Source organism: Eriocheir sinensis, chromosome 45 (assembly GCF_024679095.1).
Source record: "Eriocheir sinensis breed Jianghai 21 chromosome 45, ASM2467909v1, whole genome shotgun sequence".
In the NCBI taxonomy this organism is placed as follows: Eukaryota; Metazoa; Arthropoda; class Malacostraca; order Decapoda; family Varunidae; genus Eriocheir; species Eriocheir sinensis.
The window spans coordinates 4,844,737-4,864,736 of NC_066553.1; the positions used below are offsets into that span (position 1 = coordinate 4,844,737).

The following is a 20,000-nucleotide window of genomic DNA, read 5'->3' on the forward strand; positions in this document are numbered from 1 at the left end:
AGTTTCTGTGTGCTGTGTTTTTGTTGTTGTTAATTTCTTTGTGTTTTCATCATCTTCAACACTCATTATTTTTTTGTTTTTATCGTTGTTGTTTCTTTCGTTGTTCTCGTCTGTTTATTTTCCACTTTCTTTTCCATTGCTTACTGTTACTCCTCTTCTTCTTCCTCCTCTCTTTTCCTCCTCTTCTTTTTTCCCCTCCCTTTTCCTCTTTATTTATTTTTTTTTTTTTTACGTCTCTGCCTATTGCGCCGGTAGGCTTGCTTGAGAGGCCTGGATGGTATTCGGCCCCAGCCCGTCATGGCGCAGGCAAGTGTTTATAGTGGCGCCATCTTCTCTTGCTCCTCCCTTTTCCTCCTCAACTCAAACTCATCATTTTCCTTTTTATCATTCTTTTGCATCAATTCGAGTCTGTATTCTGCGTCGTTATTAACTTCTTCGTATTTCTGTATTTCATTTATATATTTTCACTTATCTACAAACTCATCATTTTCCCATTCCATCATTGTTGTTCTCCGTCAATTAGAAGCACATTGTTTTTCCAGGTAATGTCGGGCGAGCGTTGTGCTAAGCCTTTCGTTATAATTACAATCGCCATTCACTGTTATTTATTTTTCCCGCTGAATGGACTGACAACGAACAACAAAATCTCTCCCTCTCTCTCCCTCGTGAATGTTTTAGTCATTTCCGTAATTTGCTGCTGAGCGTTTTATTCAGAGTCAAGTGTTCATTTAACTGGTTTTTGTTGTTACTGATAGAGGCACGATTTTTTTTGTGTGTGGGGAGAGGGGTTGAATTTTATCTCCTCCTTTTCCTCCTTATTCATTTCAGTTTTCCCCTTTCTTTTCCATTGATTCCTATTTGCTTGTCCTGTTATTGTTCTTCCTCCCCTTGTCTCCTCCTACTCTACATTTTCCTTTATCCCTCTTTCTTTCATTTTTCCTCTTCCCTCTTCATTATTTCCTGTTATTACTCCTCTTACTTCTCATGTCCCTTCTATCCTTCCTCTTCCTCTTTTTTATTTTCCCCTCCTGTTAATTATTTCCCCTTTCCCATTGCTTTCCATTCCTCCTCCTCTCCTCTTATTCCTCCGCTTCCTACTTCCATCTTCTTCCTCTGCTGTAAAAAAAAGAGAGAGAAAGAGTTATGACGAGCGGTGGGCGTTCACCATCCTTCGTGTAATTAATCTTGAACGTTTTACCTTGAACGTGTCTTACCTTGAACGTGTGTTACCTTGAACGTGTGTTTCCTTGAGCGGGTGTTACCTTGAACGTGTGTTACCTTGAACGTGTGTTACCTTGAACGTGTGTTTCCTTGAGCGGGTGTTACCTTGAACGTGTGTTACCTTGAACGTGTGTTACCATGAGCGGGTGTTACCTTGAACGTGTGTTACCATGAGCGGGTGTTACCTTGAACGTGTGTTACCTTGAACGTGGGCTACCTTGAACATTCACCTGCCCGCCGAGATTCTCCGTTCCTTCCTCTTTAACGGTTTGTGGTCCGCGGATAAGTTTGTCATTCAGCGGTTTACCTGATTTGGATTTCATGATTAAGTTTTCTTTTTAACCTTTTTTTTTTTTCGTTTGTTCTGTGTTTTAATTTTTCCTGCTTTTCTTTGTTTTTCATCATATGCTTTGTCTTTACTCTACCTTTCATTCTTCCGCTTCCTGTTCCTCCTCTTTCTCCTCTCTCTGACTCCTCTTCCCTCCCTGTTTTAAGTTTTTTTTCTCGTTTTCCTTTGCTTTCTTTATTTTTCTCATTTATATTTTCTTCTTCCTCATTTTTCTTGTGTTATTCTTACTCTTCATTTCCTCCTCCTCTCATTTTATCCTCTTCTCGTTTTCCTTTCCTTTATTTTATTTTCTTATTTTTTTCAACAAGTTTTTTTTTTTGCCTTCATCTTCCTTTTCCTCCATTGACACTTCCTCCTCCTCCTCCTCCTCCTCCTCCACCACCAGATCACTCAAACAGCATCCATTCTTAAGTGCCCCCCCCTTCCTCCATTCCACCTCCTCCTTCTCCTTTTCCTCCCCCTCCTCCTCCCCCTCCTCCTCCTCCTTCTCTGCCTCATCCCGTCCGTCCGTCCGCTAAAAGGAGCATCAACGTATCGGGTCTTTGAGGGAGCTTGGCGTGCGAAGCGTCTCACTTATTTGATCCGAAGCTCCGAACCATCTTCACTCTGAACCTGAGAAGCTCTACCGTATATTCCGAATCCTTTGAAGCTTTGAACCCTTAAAATCTGAAACTATGAAGCTCCGAACGTCCGTCTGTTTTGAATCCTCTTGAGAGTTTGAATCCATAAAGCTCTATAAGGTTTGGTTCCCCTTAATTCTGAATCACTGAAACCCCGAACTCCTGAAACTGAACCTTTGAACCTCTGAAACCCCAAACTTTTGAAACTCTGAACCTATGAAACCCCAAACCTTTGAAACTCTGAACCTCTGAACTGATGCTCCGAAGACCAAAAGTTCTGAATTTCCAAAGCTTTGAACCCTCCTCTGATTCCCACGAACCTTTGACCTTCGAAGATCTGAACACTCAAATTTCTGGGCCGCTATAAATCGTAACGACACGAAGCTTAGAAAGTCCGAACTACTGAACCCCACGAAGCTCTGAAACTCCGAAACTGGATCTCCGAAGCATTTTGATCCCGTGGAGAATCTGAACCTTAAAGTTTTAAACCGATTTTATTTTGAACCTCTGAACCGATTTTACTTTAAACCCCAGAACCGATTTTCCCCCTGAACTGATTTTATTTTGAACCCTTGACCCGATTTTCCCCCTGAACTGATTTTATTTTGAACCCTTGAACCGATTTTCCCCCTGAACCGATTTTATTTTGAACCCCTGAACCGATTTTCCTCTCGAACTGATTTTATTTTGAACCCCTGAACCGATTTTCCTTCCGAACTGATTTTATTTTGAACCCCTGAACCGATTTTCCCCCTGAACCAATTTTAATTTGAACCCCTGAACCGATTTTACTTTAAACCTCAGAACCGATTTTCCCCCTAAACCGATTTTACTTTGAACCCCTGAACCGATTTTCCCCCTAAACCGATTTTACTTTGAACCCCTGAACCGATTTTCTTCCCGAACTGATTTTATTTTGAACCCTCGAGCCGATTTTATTCTGAACCCCTGAACCCCAAAACCACCGAAGCGGAACCACCAAATCAATAAACCACCAGAATCCTGAAACTGAACCACCAAAGATATGAACCACTAGAACCACAAAACTAAGCCACTAGAGCAATGAACAACCAGAACCACAAAAATTGAACCACCAAAGATATGAACCATCAAAACCACCTGAACCTTGAACTCCCCGAAGCCTCAAACATCCCCAGGTCATGAGCCCGGCTGCTTCAAAACTCCAAAGGCTCGAAATCCCAAAGCTCCGAAATTCCGAAGCAATGAAGCAGTGAATTTTTGAAGCCGCCTTCCGAGCACCAGACAAACGCTGTTTCGAACTCGTTGACTCGAAGCTTCGGATCGGCATACCGGTGCTTCGCCATCGCGCGTTCGAAGCACTCGTGTAAATGCCTTGTTTTATGAAATGTGCATAGAGGAGGAGGAGGAGGAGGAGGAGGAGAAGCAATAATAAGAAGTGGAGAAACAGGAAGCAGAAGAGGAGGAGGAGGAGGAGGAGGAGCTGGAAATGAAATATGGTGAGAGCGAGAAAGTGAGACGTATCAGAGAGAGAGAGATCCCCCCCCTTTCCCCGCAATCAAGAAAACGAAACAAACAAACTAACATCAAGACTAAAACACACACACACACACACACACACACACACACACACACGCTAATGAGGAGGCGCCATCAGGACAGGTAGAGGAGGAGGAGGAGGAGGAGGAGGACAGGTGCGAGCTCTTCCCTATCACACCTGGATTCTGGCAAACACTCGTCGACGCTTCCTGCAAATCACGGTTACCTGGTCCTCCTCCTCTTCCTCTTCCTCTTCCTCCTCCTCCTCTTCCTCTCAATACTACTTTTCCTCCGTCGCTTCGCCCTCGTTCTCCTTCTCCTCTTCCGACTCCTCTTATACCTTCTCTTTCTCCTCCTCTTCATCCTTCTCCTTATGTTCCTTTATTCTTATTCCTCTTATCCTTCTTCTTCCTTTCTTTCCGCTTCCTATTATTTCTCTTATTATTATTACTTCTCCTCCTATTTCTCCTCTCCCTCCCCCTACTTCTCCTCATCCTCTTCTTCCTCCTCCTCTCCTTCCTCCTCTTCCTTCTCCTGTTTATCTTTCGTTATTTGACTTTTTATTTTATATGTATTAATTTTGTTATTTCTTCTCTATTTTCCGCTTGATATTACTGTTTCTTCTTCTCTATCTTCTCTTACTTATCTTCCTATCTTCCTCTTTCTCTTCTTCTTATTAAGGCTTCTACTCCTCCTGCGTTTCCTATTTCTCTACTTTATCCTCCTTCTACTCCTCCTCCAAGTTCTCTTTCTTTATCTTTCTCCTCTTCCTCCTCCTTCCTATCTTCCTTATTTTCTTTTATCTCTATTCCTCTCATTTTTCATTTTTTTAAATATTTTTCTTTTTAATTTTTGCTCCTTGTGTTTGCCTCCTCTTCCTCTTTCCCTCCTCTTCGTAGTCCTCCTCCTCCTCCTCCTCTTCCTCTTCTTCCTTATACGACTTTCTCTTTATGTAACTGTTTATGTCTCTCTTTTCATCCTTCCTCTCCTCTCCTTCTCTTCTCTCTTCTCCTCTTTTATTCTCCATTCTCTCTGCTTCTCCTATTTTTACTTCCTCTCCTCTCCTCCTCTTCTCTCTTCTTCTCCTGTTTTATTCTCCATTCTCTCTGCTTCCCCTATTTTTACTTCCTGTCCTCTCCTCCTCTTCTCTCTTCCTCTCCTCGTGTTATCATATCTGCTTACGTCTCTCTCCTCCCTCATCTCCTCTTTTCTGCTTTTCTATTTTTTTATTATTTTTTCTCTTTCCTGCACCTTTTTTTCCCTTTCTCCCGAGTGTGTTGTCATCTGATTGTCTGTTTGTCTCCGTTTCCTCGGCTCCCTCGCCTCGCTATTGCGTTATTGGGTTTTAATGTGCTTGCGACAGTCTCCTTTTTTGTGTTTGCGCGTGTTTTTTTTCCTGTTTTCCTCGTTTTTCTTTGTTTTCTTTCCTTATTTCTCGTTTTTTTTTCTTTTTCTCTTTTTTATTTTGTTTCCGTATTTTTTTGTTTCTTTCGTCACTTTTTGTTAATTTATCTTCGTTTTTTTTTCCTCCGTTTTTTCTTGTTTTTTTTCTTCTTGGTTTCCTTTGTCTTACTTGTTTTATTTTTCTCTTCTTTTTTAAGTTTTTTTCTATCCTTCTTTTTCTTATTCTCTCATTTTTTTCATTTATTTTCTTTCCTCCTTTAATTTTCTGTCTTATCTTTTTTTTCCATTTTCTTTTCTTGTTTTTTTGTCAATCGTTTTTTTTCGTTTCTTGTCTTTTTCTCTTGTTTTTCCTTTTTCCTGTTTCTCTTGTTTTTCATTAATTTTTAGTCCTTTCTCTCTCTCTCTCTCTCTCTCTCTCTCTCTCTCTCTCTCTCTCTCTCTCTCTCTCTCTCTCTCTCTCTCTCTCTCTCTCTCTCTCTCTCTCTCTCTCTCTCTCTCTCTCTCTCTCTCTCTCTCTCTCATCTGATATTACCTGTATTACCTCTTATGGACTACGAAATGTTCCTCTTCCTCCTCCTCCTCCTTCTCCTCCTCCTCCTTCCCTTTCTCTTTTCTCTCACTTCTCCCTCTCTATATTACACTTCTTCCTTCCTCTTCTCCCTTGTCTATCTTCCCCATTTTCGCATTCCCCTTTTCTTCTTATTTTCTTCTATTTCTTTTTACTTCTTTTTTTAACTCAATTTCCTTTTCCTACCCTTGATTATTCTCTTTCTCATTCCCTTTCTTTATCATTTTTTCTATCTTCTTATTCATTATTCTACCTTTCGTCCTCATTATATCCCCCTCCTCTTCCTCCTCCTCCTCCTCCTCCTCCTCCTCCTCCTCCTCCTCCTCCTCCTCCTCCTCCTCCAGCAGAAGCAGTCTCGTTAAACCCTAATACGAGTCTTGTTTGTTGACTCCTTCTCTTCCCTTATATTATCTGTGTTTTTTTCTTTCTTCTTTTCCTCTAATGGTTCCTTGTCTTGTGTATCTTTTTCTTCTTCACCTTCTTTGTTTTCTTCTCCTTCTTCTCCGTTTTCTTTACCTCCTCCTCCTTCTCCTCATCTTTTCCTCCTCCTCTTTTTCCTCCTTTTCCATCGTTTTCTTCTTCTCCTCCTTCTCCTGCTCTTCTCCTCTTCCTCTTTCTCTTTCTCCTTTTCCATCGTTTTCTTCTCCTCCTTCTCCTTCTCCTGCTCTTCTCCTCTTCCTCTTTCTCTTTCTCCTTCTCCGCCGTTTTCTTCTCCTCCTTCTCCTTCTCCTCCTCTTCCCCTCCTCTTTCTCCTCCTTTTCCACCGTTTTCTCCTCCTCCTCCTCTTTCTCCCTCTCCAGTTTATTTTCCTTCTCCTCCTTCTCATGGATAAATTCGGGTTCATCAAGGGCATGGAAAGAATTGGTATGCGAGCAGAGTGGTGGATGAGTGGAAGAGGCTTGGCAGTCATGTTGTGAGTGCCAATACGTAAGTCACATTATAAAAAAGGTTAGATAAATTCAAAGATAGTAAGGTTAGGTGGGGTTAGGTTCACAGGAGCTGCCTTGTATAGACCTACCGGCCTCTTGCAGACTCCTTGCGTTCTTATCTTCGTTTTTATGTTCTGATTCCCTTTGCGTATTTGGTATTTTCACTATTCTTTCTTTTTTGCTTATTTTCCTCTTTTCTCCTCCTCTACCTCTTCCTTCCTCTTCCTCTTTTGTTTACCTTATTCTTGTTTTCCATTTTCTCCTCTTCCTTACTTTTCCTCCACCTTTATCTCCTCCTCCTCCTCCTCCACAACTCTTCTTATCTCCTACGTTTTCTCCACTTTCTCTTCCGCTTTTCCTGTTCTTTTTATCTCTTCTCCTCCTTCTCCTCCTTTTCCTTCTCCTCCAAGGCGTTGTTTGTTTTCCTCTTTATTTCCTTCCTTAAACGCGTCTTTTCTTTTTCTTTCTTCGTTTGTTTCTCGTTTTTTTCTGTCTTCATTCTCTGTTGTTGTTGTTGTTGTTGTTGTTGTTGTTTGTGGTACGTCTTGTTTTTTTCTTTCAGTATCTCCTTCTTGGTTTTGGTCTTACTTTTTTTTTGTTTTCTTTTCCGTTTTTTTTTTCATTCTTGTTCGTGTTCTTGTTCCCCTTTGTTCAAGTTCATGTTCCTTGGTTATTTTCTTCTTTCACATTCTTTTCTCCTCCTCCTCCTCCTTCTCTTCCTTACCTTTATTTAATCTGCCACCACCTTCCTCTCCCTCTCTTTGATCATCCTCCCCTCCTGTGTGTGTGTGTGTGTGTGTGTGTGTGTGTGTGTGTGTGCGTGTCAAGGTGACCCCTCCAGCACTAATTACACCCTGCACAGGTAACCTCGTACAGGTACTCTACGCTAATGAAGTTTACGTGCCATTAATCACCTGCTATACTGTCCTGCGCAGCTGACACACACACGCACACGCACACACACACACACACACACACACACACACACACACACACACACACACACACACACACACCTGGGTATTTTCTTACCTGTCTCAATCCTATCTCTGTTTCCATCATTCCTCTACTCTTCTTTTTCCTTCTCCCTCGTCTCCCTATATTGCTTTGTCTTAACTTCTGGATGTCTGTTTCGCCTCCTCTTCCTCCTCCTATTTCTCTTTCTCCTATGTCATTACTTTTTTCCTCTTCCTGTCTATTCCTTATTTCCCTTTTTTTGTTTTCCTCCTTTTTTTTTACCTCCTGTTCCTTGTTTTTGTGTATTTCTTCTTCTATCTATCTTTATCAATACTTCTTTGCTCTGCTTGTCTCTTCAATACTCGCTTCTTTGCTTTCTCTCAGCCTTATCTTCCTCTTCTTTACATTCTATTCCCTCATTTTTGCTCTATTCTGCCTCTTCCTGTCTTTATCAGTACTCCCCTGCTTTATCTATCTCTTCTCTCTTCTCCTTTCCATGGTCTTTTCCGTTCATTTATTCTTCTTATTTGTCTCTCATTGTTCGTTTTTGCCTCTTCCTGCCTGCCTTTGTTTTCCTTCCTCTTCGAATACTTCATTATTTAACCTATTCTCCTTATTTTCCCTTCCTTGTTCTACTTTGACCCTTTATTGCTAGTATTTGCTCTCTATTCTTCGTTGTTTCTTCTTCCTGTGTCCTCCCCATACCCTAAATTTCTTGTTTAAATCTATCTCCTCCTTGATTTGCCTTCCTTATTCTCTCCCTTCTCTTATATACATTTTTCACTTTTGCTTTTTATTCCTCTTCTTTGCTTCATTCCTGTGCCCTTCCCTCGTCCATTTCTTCCCTAATTTCCTTTCCTTGCTCTTCCTTAATCATATGTTGCTCAAATTTGCCTTCTGTTCTTCTTCCTTACTTTCTCTTGTATCCTCCTGCCTCTTCCCATTCTCCCTGCCACTGTTTTTTTCTACTTTCTGTATTTCCTTCCTTCCTTCCTTGTTCTTCCTCAACCTTATCCTGCTCTTATTTGCCTTCTATTCTTTCTTCCTTAGTTTATCCTGTATCCTCCTGCCTCTTCCCATATTTCCCTATTCTGCCATTCTCTTCCTGCTTCTGTTTTTGTACTTTCCTCTATTTCCTTCCTTCCTTCCTCTCTTGTTCTTATTTGCCTTCTATTCTTTTTCCTCATTTTCTCTTGTCTTCTCCTGTCTCTATACTTCCCTTTCTGGTCTTCTCTCCCTGTTATCCATTTCCTCCTTCTTTCTGTATTTCCTTCCTCCTAGTCTGCCTCTGTCCCATCCTTGCTCCTATTTGCATTCTGTTCTTCGTTCTTACCTTTTCTTGTATCCTCCTGCCTCTTCCAATACCTCCCTATTCTGGTCTTCTCTTCCTGGTACTGCTTCGGTCTTTTCCTTTGTATTCTCTTCCTCCTAGTCTGCCTCTGTCCCATCCTTGCTCCTATTTGCATTCTGTTCTTCGTTCTTACCTTTTCTTGTATTCTCCTGCCTCTTCCAATACTTCCCTATTCTGGTCATCTCTTCCTGGTACTGCTTCGGTCTTTTCCTTTGTATTCCCTTCCTCCTAGTCTGCCTCTGTCCCTTCCTTGCTCCTATTTGCATTCTGTTCTTCGTTCTTACCTTTTCTTGTATCCTCCTGCCTCTTCCAATACTTCACTATTCCGGTCATCTCTTCCTGTTACTGCTTCGGTCTTTTCCTTTGTATTCTCTTCCTCCTAGTCTGCCTCTGTCCCTTCCTTGCTCCTATTTGCATTCTGTTCTTCGTTCTTACCTTTTCTTGTATTCTCCTGCCTCTTCCAATACTTCCCTATTCTGGTCTTCTCTTCCTGGTACTGCTTCGGTCTTTTCCTTTGTAATCTCTTCCTCCTAGTCTGCCTCTGTCCCTGCCTAACCTTCCGCTACTCCGCCTATATTACTGGCGTCTCCATTTGCACGACTCTGTTTCCCTCTCTCCTTCCTTATTCTCATTCTCGTCCCCATTCTGCTGTCCTATTCCCAGTCCGTTTAGTCTGTTCCCTGTTTGTCTTCCTCTTCTCTGTGATTTCTGTTTCTCCTTGCTCTACTGTTTCCTGTATTCACTCTGGTTATGTTTTTTTTCCAGTGTTTCGTTTCGCATTATGATTTTGTGTTTCTCTTTCTGGTTTACTATTCTTGCGGTGTATGTTTTTTTTTCAATGGTGTCTCCCTCTTTTTTGTTGTTGTTTTGTTTCTCCTTCCTCTCTTGCTATCTTATATCCACTCCTTGTCTCGTTTTTTTTTGGCAGTGTTTCTTTCTGTTTTATAATTTTCTGTTTCTCTTTATTTTCCCTTTTCCCAATCTGTTTGTCTGCTGCTTGCAATGTTGCTGAAGGTTGTGTGTATGACTTGATGGGTGACGGGAACACACAAGTCTCTCAAGAGGAAAAGGAGGACGAAGAGAAGTCCTGTGGGGCTTAATCTCTAATAAATCTTTAGTGATGTTGGCAACTCACGTCAGGTGCTCAGGTCACAGGTAAAGTATAGATAGATAAATAGATACATAGAGAGAGGGATATAAAAAGATACAGACAGCAAGAATAGGGAAGGTAGATTCTATTCAAGTGAACACGAGTACAGGCAGTTACGGGTGCGTGTGGATCACCTTGACAGAGCGGAGGGACGCGCCTAACTGACTCAGCTGCCTCCGAGTACATGGCTCCCAGACGGCGCCTGCTAGATAACTCAACTACCCGCTAGCTAACTAGACTACCCGCTAGCTATCTAAACTACCTGAGAGCTAACTACGCTAACCCACAGTTGTCTCCCTCTTCTCTACCGTTCTCTGTTTTTTCCTTCCTATCCTGTTTTCTTATATCCACTCTGTTTATCTGTTTTGGGGGCAATGTTTCATTCTGCTTTATGTTTTTCTGTTTCCCTTCGATTCCCGGGCGGATTGGAAACTCTGGGCGGCTTTTCCGATACCCTACGCCCCTGTCCACCCAACAGTGAATGGGTACCAGGTATTAATCGAGGGTTGTGTCCCGTCTCCTGGGGTCTGTTCCCTTCTCCTATAATTCCTTCCCTGTCTCTCTCCGGCATATGACCACAGATGTTGCGCCGTCTAAACGAACCTTTCAAACTTTCATTCCTGTTACCTCTCTGCTTTGGGACTGCTTTATGGAATGTTATCTCTAATAATTTTGGTTTCTTTTTCTCTCCTGCTTAACTAAATCCATTCTGTTTATGCTTTTTTGGGGGAAATGTTTAATTCTGCTTCATGATTTTCTGCTTTTTTTATTTTCCTATTTCCACTCTGTTCAGTACCTTTATGTTTTTATTATTTTCTGTTCCTCCTTTCCCTCTTGCTTCCCTGAATTCACGCTGTTTATCTTTTTTTTCCTATATCCACTCTGTTCAGTACCTTTTTTTTTATGTTTTTGTTATTTTCTGTTCCTCCTTTCCCTCTTGCTTCCCTAAATTCACGCTGTTTATCTTTTTTTTTCCTATATCCACTCTGTTCAGTACTTTTTTTTATGTTTTTATTATTTTCTGTTCCTCCTTTCTTCCCTAAATTCACGCTGTTTTTTTTCAATGTTTCGTTCTGCATTTGATTTTCTGTTCCCATGTCTGCTTTCCTATTCTTTCTGGTTTTCTGTTCCTCGCAATTCTCTTTTCTTTCAACTCTATGATTTTCTGTTCTCCTCTTTCCTTTTCTGTTTCACACTTTTTATCTGTTTTTCTTTTTCTCTTCCTGTTTTGTTTCATTCGACTTTGATTTTCAGCTTTTCCTTTCTGCTTTTCTACTCTAACTCCATCTAACTTCATCTGTTTCTCTCAGTTCTCTCTTTCCTTAACTCTATGATTTTCTATTTTCCTATTTTCTTTTCTATTCCCATTTTTTTTTTTTTAATTTTTCTTTTGGTGTTTTGTTTCATTCGACTTTGATTTTCAGCTTTTCCTTTCTGCTTTTCTACTCTAACTTCATCTAACTTCATCTGTTTCGCTTAATTCTCCCTTCCCTTAACTCTATGATTTTCTATTTTCCTATTTTCTTTTCTATTCCCATTTTTCTATTTTTTAAATTTTTCTTTTGGTGTTTTGTTTCATTCGACTTTGATTTTCAGCTTTTCCTTTCTGCTTTTCTACTCTAACTTCATCTAACTTCATCTGTTTCTCTCAATTCTCTCTTTCCTTAACTCTATGATTTTCTATTTTCCTCTTTTCTTTTCAATTCCCATTTTTTATCATTTTTTCTTTTTCTTTTGCTGTTTTGTTTCATTCGACTTTGATTTTCTGTTCTTTTTCCTTCCTTTGCTTTCCTATTCTCAATCTGTTTTTTTTTTATTTAATATTATATCTCTTCACTGTATGATTTTCTGTTTTCCTTACTCTCCTGCTTTCTTTTTTCCCACTTTGTCCTTTCCTTTTCCTGCTCGGTTTTTTTTTCACCCTCTCCCAACTCATTATCTTTCCTCTGTTTTTTTCTCCTGCTTTCCAGTTTTTTTTTACTTCTCTGTTTCTCTTATTTTCATGTGCTCTTTTTTTCATTTTTTTTGTCCTTTCATTTTCCTTCTATTTTTTTTTTTGCTCTATCCCAACTCATTGTCTTTCCTCTGTTTTTTTCTTTTGCTTTTTTACTTATTTTTTTACTTCTCTGTTTCTCTTATTTTCATGCTTTCCTTTTTCCCACTTTTTTTGCTTATTATCTTTCCTCTTTTTTTCTTCCGCTTTTTAATTTTGTTTTTCGGAACCTGCCTGTCTTTTTTTATACTTCATTTTTCTTTCCCCTTTTGCTCCCAGTTTGTTTTTACCTTCTACTATTTTTGTCTTTTATTTTCCCATTTTTTTCCCTATTCCATTTCGTGCATTAACTTATTTTCTCTTCTATTCTCTCTTCTATTAATTTGTCCTCCCCATTTTTCTTTTTTGACATTTTCATCTTTCTTATACTTGTCTTGTTCTGTCTCTTTTTATTTCTTGCCCTCTCCTTTTCTTCATTTTCCTTTTTTTTATATATCGCTTCTATAATTTATTCTCCATATTTTTCCTTTTCGACATTTTCATCTTCCCTGTTCTTTCTTTTTTCGTCTTTCCGTCTCCTTTTCTTCATTTTCCTTACTTTTATATATCTCTTCTCTTTCCTATACTCTATTCTCATTTCCCTTTCCATTTTCCTTTCCTACCCTCTTGTCCTTGTGTTCCCGTTCACCTGGTCTGTCATCCCTCTGTTACCTGTCATTCTGTCCTCCTCAGTAACCCTCCCCTTCACATATTAACTTATCCTCTATTCTTTCGTTGCGTTCTCTCCATGTGATCTGTTCTCCCTCCCTCCTCACCTGGTCTTCATCGCTGTGTTACCTGCCTTCCCGTCCGCTTCAGTACCCCCTCCAATTCATTTTTCACCTCATTCTCTATTCTCCCCTTCTATTCTATCCATGTGATCCGTTTTCCCTCCTCGTACCTGGTGTTCATCGCTGTTACCTGTCTTCCCAGTCGGCTTTGGTAACCTATTCACCTCACTTCCGCCCTTCCCTGCCCTTCCTCCTCCTTTTGTCCATCCTTGAAGCCATTCCCCTTCAGTTCCCTTCCCTTCCCTCGTTCATATTACTTCCCTGACCTTCCCTGCTCTCATCTGTGTGTGTTTTTGTGTGTGATGATGACTCGTGTGTTTGTCTATGTTTATCTTTCACTTCTCTTTCACCTTGATTTTCTAACTTGCTATATCTATTTTACTTCCCTGACCTTCCCTGCTTTTATTTGTGCGTTTGCGTGTGTGATTATAATTCGTGTACTTGTCGTTGTTTATTCTTCACTTCCTTCTCTTTCACATTGATTTTTTTTAACTTGCTATCTTCATTTTTCTCCACTGACCTTCCCTGCTTTCATTTGTGCGTTTGCGTGTGTGATTATAATTCGTTTGTCGCACTTTCTCCTTCATTTTCCTCTCTTAACTTGCTTTTTTATAACCTGCTAACTCGATTTGTCTATTTGTATCTATATAACTCGTATTTGACTGAACGTTTTCTTTAGTTCTTTCTCCCCCTTGATTTTCCAACTTGCTCCCTTCGCATGTCAGTTTGTATCTCTATAACTCGAATTTGACAGTTTCTCCTTCATTTCTTTCTCTTTCATCTTGATTTTCTAACTTGCTCTCTTCGCCTGTCAATTTGTATCTATATAACTCGAATTATTTGCAGTTTCTCTCTCTCTCTCTCTCTCTCTCTCTCTCTCTCTCTCTCTCTCTCTCTCTCTCTCTCTCTCTCTCTCTCTCTCTCTCTCTCTCTCTCTCTCTCTCTCTCTCTCTCTCTCTCTCTCTCTCTCTCTCTCTCTCTCTCTCTCTCTCTCTCTCTCTCTCTCTCTCTCTCTCTCTCTCTCTCTCTCTCTCTCTCTCTCTCTCTCTCTCTCTCTCTCTCTCTCTTACCCTCGCTTGTGTTTTTGCATCTATTAACATAACTCATATTTGTCACAGTTTCTCCCTCACTTCTCTGTCTCTTGCCCTGACTCCTACCTGCTGTCTTCACCTGTGCATTTCTATCTAAAATTATAACTCGTATTTGACTTAGTGAAATATCCTAACGTGCACTGTTTCCGCCTCTCCGTGTGTATCTCTGTACCACCCGTATTTGACACAATTTCCGCATTTCCTTCCTTCATTATTGTCAAGGTAATTGCTTTTTTTTATGGCTATTGGAGAAGGGAAATTAATGTTCTTGTTATGTACAGATCCTGACTGGTTGATATTCACATTATATTTTAATGATTGGAGATGTGAACAGAAAATAGAAAGAGGAGACGTGCCACTCTTAACCAAAGCCCCAGGTCGTGATTAAGGCCCTGGGAAGGAGGATTTACAGTCACATTCAAAACATAATACTCAGTTTCTGGAAAATACTGCATGTATATATATAATGATTTTTTTTTTTACAACGAAGGAGACAGCTCAAGGGCACACAAAAAAGGAAACAATAATAAAGAAAAGCCCGCTACTCGCTGCTCCTAAAAAGAATCCAAAGAGGTGGCCGAAAGAGGGTTCAATTTCGGGAGGAGATTTGTCGCTAAAACATGATTCCATAAGACAGTGTGTACAAGCCATGACAGGATGAAAAGTAAGGCAGGAAAAAGAGTATTACAAGTTATGTCGGGAAGGGAAGATACACCTCAATGAAACACTCAACATGGGAAATTCAACCACAAAATTAATAGAGACGGAAGGAAGTCAATCAGGCCGGCAGCTTCATCAGGGGATCATCATTTCTGGTCACCCTGCCACGCTGATGTCTCGCAGGCTTCTCCTCGTCCCCTCCCTGCCGCCCATCCTTTCCCTGTCAGCCTTCACTCATGTCCTTCCTCACCCTACCCCTCCCTCCCTTGCCCTTCCGTCCCCCCAACACACTTCGGCATCCTTTCCTTACCTGTCTCAATCTTACCACTGCTTCCCTCAATCCTTTACTCTTCCCTTCTCCTGCCTGCCTCACCATTTCTCGGCCTGCCCCACCCTTCCCCGGTCTCCCTCTTTCCCGGCCTGCCCCATCCTTGCTTTTCCCGACCTGCCCCATCCTTCCCCTGCCTGCCTCACCCTTCCCGGCCTGCCTCACCCTTCCCCGGCCTGCCCCACCCTTTTCCGGCCTGCTTCACCCTTCCCCGACCTGCCCCACCCTTCCCCGGCCTGCCTCACCCTTCCCCGGCCTGCCCCACCCTTCCCCGGCCTGCCCCACCCTTCCCCGGCCTGCCCCACCCTTTTCCGGCCTGCCTCACCCTTCCCCGACCTGCCCCACCCTTCCCCGGCCTGTCCCACCCTTCCCCGGCCTGCACCACCCTTCCCCGGCCTGCCCCATCCTTCCCTGGCCTGCTTATCTGAGGGCTCTGTCACAATTCATCCCTCGCTTTGCCTCCTCGTCATCGTCATAATCATCCTCATTCTCGTGTGTTTGATTTGGGCTGTCCTCTCTTTCCTGTTCATTACGGTCCTGCCTCTCTCTCCTTGTCTTTTTTTTCTTTACTACTTTGTTTTATCTTTCTATCGTGTATTGCTCATCTATCTTCCTTTTTCTCTTTCTCATTCTCTCTCTCCTGTTTATTACGATTCTTTCTTTCGTTGCTCTTTTTTTTTCCTTCGCTGTTTCCTGTTTTATTATTTTATCGTTTTACTTTCACTACCAATGTTTTTCACCTTCGTTTTTCTTTTCTTTCTTATTCTCTCTCCTGTTTTTTTCTTCTCTCTCTCTCTCTCTCTCTCTCTCTCTCTCTCTCTCTCTCTCTCTCTCTCTCTCTCTCTCTCTCTCTCTCTCTCTCTCTCTCTCTCTCTCTCTCTCTCTCTCTCTCTCTCTCTCTCTCTCTCTCTCTCTCTCTCTCTCTCTCTCTCTCTCTCTCTCTCTCTCTCTCTCCTTCCCCTTTTCTCCTTACTTTGTTCTATCGTTTTATCTTTTTATCATTCTGTTCACTATCACTGTTTAACCTCAATCTTCTCTTTCGCATTATTTCTCCTGTTTACTTTTCTTTCTGTTCCGTACATAACAATTCAGCGTCTCTCTCCTCGTCTTTTTTTTTCTTTATTGTGTTCGTTTTTTATTATTATTTTGCCGTTAATTTTCCATCACTTCACGCCTTGTTTTCCTCATGTTCTCTCCTTTTTGTTATTGTTAGTACTCTTCTTCTTTTTTTCTTTCTCTTTCCAGCTTTATAAATTTACAGTATTTTTAAGTATTTCTGTTCCCATCTCCCTTCTTTTTCTCATTCTTTTATACCTTTATACCTTTCACCCCTCCCTTCCTTCTTCTCCCCTCCCCTCCCCTCCCCTCCCTTTCCCTCCCCTCCCCTCCTCTCCCCTTCCTCTCCCCGGGTACTCACATTATGCAGCCAGGTGATGTTGTAGGCGGGCGGGTCGGCTGTCACGCGGCAAAGGAAGGTCACACTGTCGCTCTCCTCCACCTCCACGGCCGTGCCCGCCAGACCGCCCCCGCCCTCCACGCTCAGGCTGGCTTCGGGCACGTCTGAGGAAGGAGCAGAGGGTGGTGGTTAAGGGAGAAGGAGAGAAAGAGGGAGGGAGGGAGATGGGTACAGGGTAATAGATAGATAGACTGATATATAGGTAAATAGATAGATAGTTGCATGGTTGGTTAGTTGATTAGTTAGTTAAATAGATAGAAAGATAGATAGATAGACTGATAGATAGGTAAATAGATAGATAGTTGCATGGTTGGTTAGTTGATTAGTTAGTTAAATAGATAGAAAGATAGATAGATAGACTGATGGATAAATAGATAGATAGATATTACAAGAGAGAAGAAGAAGAAGAAAGACAGACAGGTGACATACATAGAGATGTAGATTGAAACGGAGGAGACGAATATAAACGATCCAAGAGAGAGAGAGATATATAGAGGAGGCTGAACGACAGAACGACAGACAAGTGAAATTGAAATGTAACAGATAGGGAGACACACACACACACACACACACACACACACACACACACACACACACACACACACACACACACACACACACACACACAAACATTAGTACCGCCACACAACACCCTCTGGACTGGTCACCTTGAAGTCCACGGTCACTGCACATTAATCAAACACCTGAGGAAAGAATCTAAACAGGTGTGCTTACGATTAATTGAAGGCAAATAGGAATGATTTCAACGGAACTACAATACCGTGAACCGATACGAATACATTAGTCTCTCTCTCTCTCTCTCTCTCTCTCTCTCTCTCTCTCTCTCTCTCTCTCTCTCTCTCTCTCTCTCTCTCTCTCTCTCTCTCTCTCTCTCTCTCTCTCTCTCTCTCTCTCTCTCTCTCTCTCTCTCGTTCGTTCAAAAAGGTCGTAATAAGCTCGGAAACCTGATTTTCAGACGGATTCCGACACACGTTGATAAAGGGAGGAGCAGGGAAGGGAAGGGAGGGAAGGGAGGGAAAGGAGGGAAGGGAGGGAAGGGACCTGAATAGCATACCGTACACCCTTTGTAAGCGATGCCCGGGTAATTAAGAGAGGGAGGGCGGTACGTTAGGTATTCAGAGAGATAGAAAAAAAGAGAAAAATACGTCAGACGGTTTATATAAAATTCCAATTGGCTTAAGATTTCCCTTTTATAGGCATAACGAACTTTACATGTGAAAGAAGTATAAAAACGGCACTATCTTTTTTTTTTTGTACCATACGCGTCCCCAACATGTGACTACCAACAACACTATCACACGGGTCTTCGGGGAATGGCCGTTTTTTTCCCCCCTCCTCCTCGAGTCATGTTTCTGAGATTGGTTTACGAGTTTATTCAAAGCTTCTTGTCAACACGGGGCTTAACGATTTTTTTTTCTCCTCTCGATTCACATGGCCGAGGATGATTTGTGACAACGTTGTATTCCGTCCGTCAGCTCCGTCAATCCACTCTTCTTTTGATATATTTTTTTTGCCAGGGAGACAGTTCAAGGATGATAAACCGACAGAGCAACAAAAAAGCCCGGTATGCGATGCTCCAAGAAAGGAAACATATTAAAAGGCGAAAAGAGAGGTCAGTTTCGGCATACAGCTGCAATGAAAATAAAAAAAATGACGTTGTGAAGTCTTTGCAAACGACACCAAGATTACCGTTATTGTATCTTTTTGTTGTAGTTTTATGAGTTATACTTCCAGAACAAGCAAAGTACACAGAGTTTCTTACGGGTATACTGCAAAACGAAAACGTGCAATAATATTTTGGTATATATAGCATTGAAATATTACTTTTATGGTGGTCTTATTTATTTATTCTTTACGGACAGTGCTTTGTGGGACTTTGTTATTTGGTTATGCCCTTCAGCTACTTTTTTTGGTGTTTAGTTTCACATAGTTTCAATATTTTCCTATTGTATTGGTAATCCATAAAATTTTGGTTAGTCTTGGTAAAAACGACGAATAATTGAGGTGTTAGAAATTTACAAACCATGACGAAAAGGTAAATATCCACAAATCGTTCTTAACCCGGTAGCAGCGATGGGCCAAATTTGTGGTTTCACCGTGTACTGCCAGCGACGGGCCAAATTTTTGCCATGATATAAACCCCCCAAAAATAGATGATGCATAAACTGATCACAAATGCGTTGATACATATTATGAAATGGTTTGCGTGATTGATACTTTTTTCTCATTCTTCTCGCTTAGAGGGGCCTTTAAGAAACATGATCCCTGCAGCTACCGGGTTACGAGACTGATAAGTTTAACTGCACACAAGAATGTATATCATCCAAGAGTATAAACGAGTGTAAAAAACAGTGCATGGCTGTCGTGTTTTCTTCTTCCATACCAAGACGACAACATAACCGCCCACACGTCATACCTAAAATACTGAAAAACTTGACTACACGCAGGAATAGATATTAACCAAGAGTACAAACGGGTATATAAAACAGTACATAGTTGTCGTGTTATCTACTTCCATACCAAGACGACAACATAACCGCCCACACGTCATACCTAAGATACTGAAAAACTTGACTACACGCAAGAATAGATATCAACCAAGATTATAAATGGTTGTAAAAAACAGTGACTGGTTGTCGTGTTATCTACTTCCATATCATAACGACAACATAACCGCCCACACGTCATACCTAAGATACTGAAAAACTTGACTACACGCAGGAATAGATATCAACCAAGATTATAAATGGTTGTAAAAAACAGTGACTGGTTGTCGTGTTATCTACTTCCATATCATGTCGACAACCTATCCGCCCACACTAAGCAATTAAAAGACTGAAAACTTTGACTACACGCAGGAATAGATATCAACCAAGATTATAAATGGGTGTGAAAAACAGTGCATGGTTGTCGTGTTGTCTACTTCCATATCATGCCGACAACCTATCCGCCCACACTAAGGAATTAAAAGACTGAAAACCTTGACTACACGCAGGAATGGCAGGCAAGGCGGTCATGGCGAGGGTATAAGCCTGTACATAGCGCGCCGGACGTACACTAAATGTGATTACAACGGAGTCTCGCTCGCCCCGCTCACTCGCATTTCTCACCCAGCAAGATTTAGAGACGGACTGAGGGGAAGGCAGATTTAAACTGAGGGAGAGGAATATAGGCGAGGCGAGAGAGAGAGAGAGAGAGAGAGAGAGAGAGAGAGAGAAAACAGACAGATTGGAGGCAGAGAAAGATAGACAGCCAAACAAATATACATACATACCTACAGAGAAACCTACAAACACACATTTCTACAAACATACAGTTAAACGGACAGAAAGACCGACAGACGGATAGATAGATAGATAGATAAATAGCTAGACAGATGGGCAAAGAGAGATATAGAGGAACGGTTTTAATTTCTAGAGAGAAGTAGAGAGAGACGATAAACTTTAAGAACACTAAGTTTGCCCCGTTCTTTTCGTTGCTGTTCACGTCCATTAGCGCGCTCAATAAATTGCCGCGAACACTCCTCGGCCCCGCGTTGTAAGCTTCCGGATTAT

General features: G+C 41.4%; 1 protein-coding gene across 1 annotated transcript in view; it reads right to left on the minus strand.

Annotated features, from left to right (window-relative positions):
- Nucleotides 1-20,000, minus strand: part of LOC126980910 (uncharacterized) — a 183,353-nt gene that overhangs the window by 60,694 nt on the left and 102,659 nt on the right. Inside the window, exon 5 of the mRNA XM_050831323.1 lies at nt 16,387-16,529. Coding sequence (XP_050687280.1) covers nt 16,387-16,529 — 143 coding nt within the window. The remainder of the gene's footprint in view (nt 1-16,386; nt 16,530-20,000) is intronic.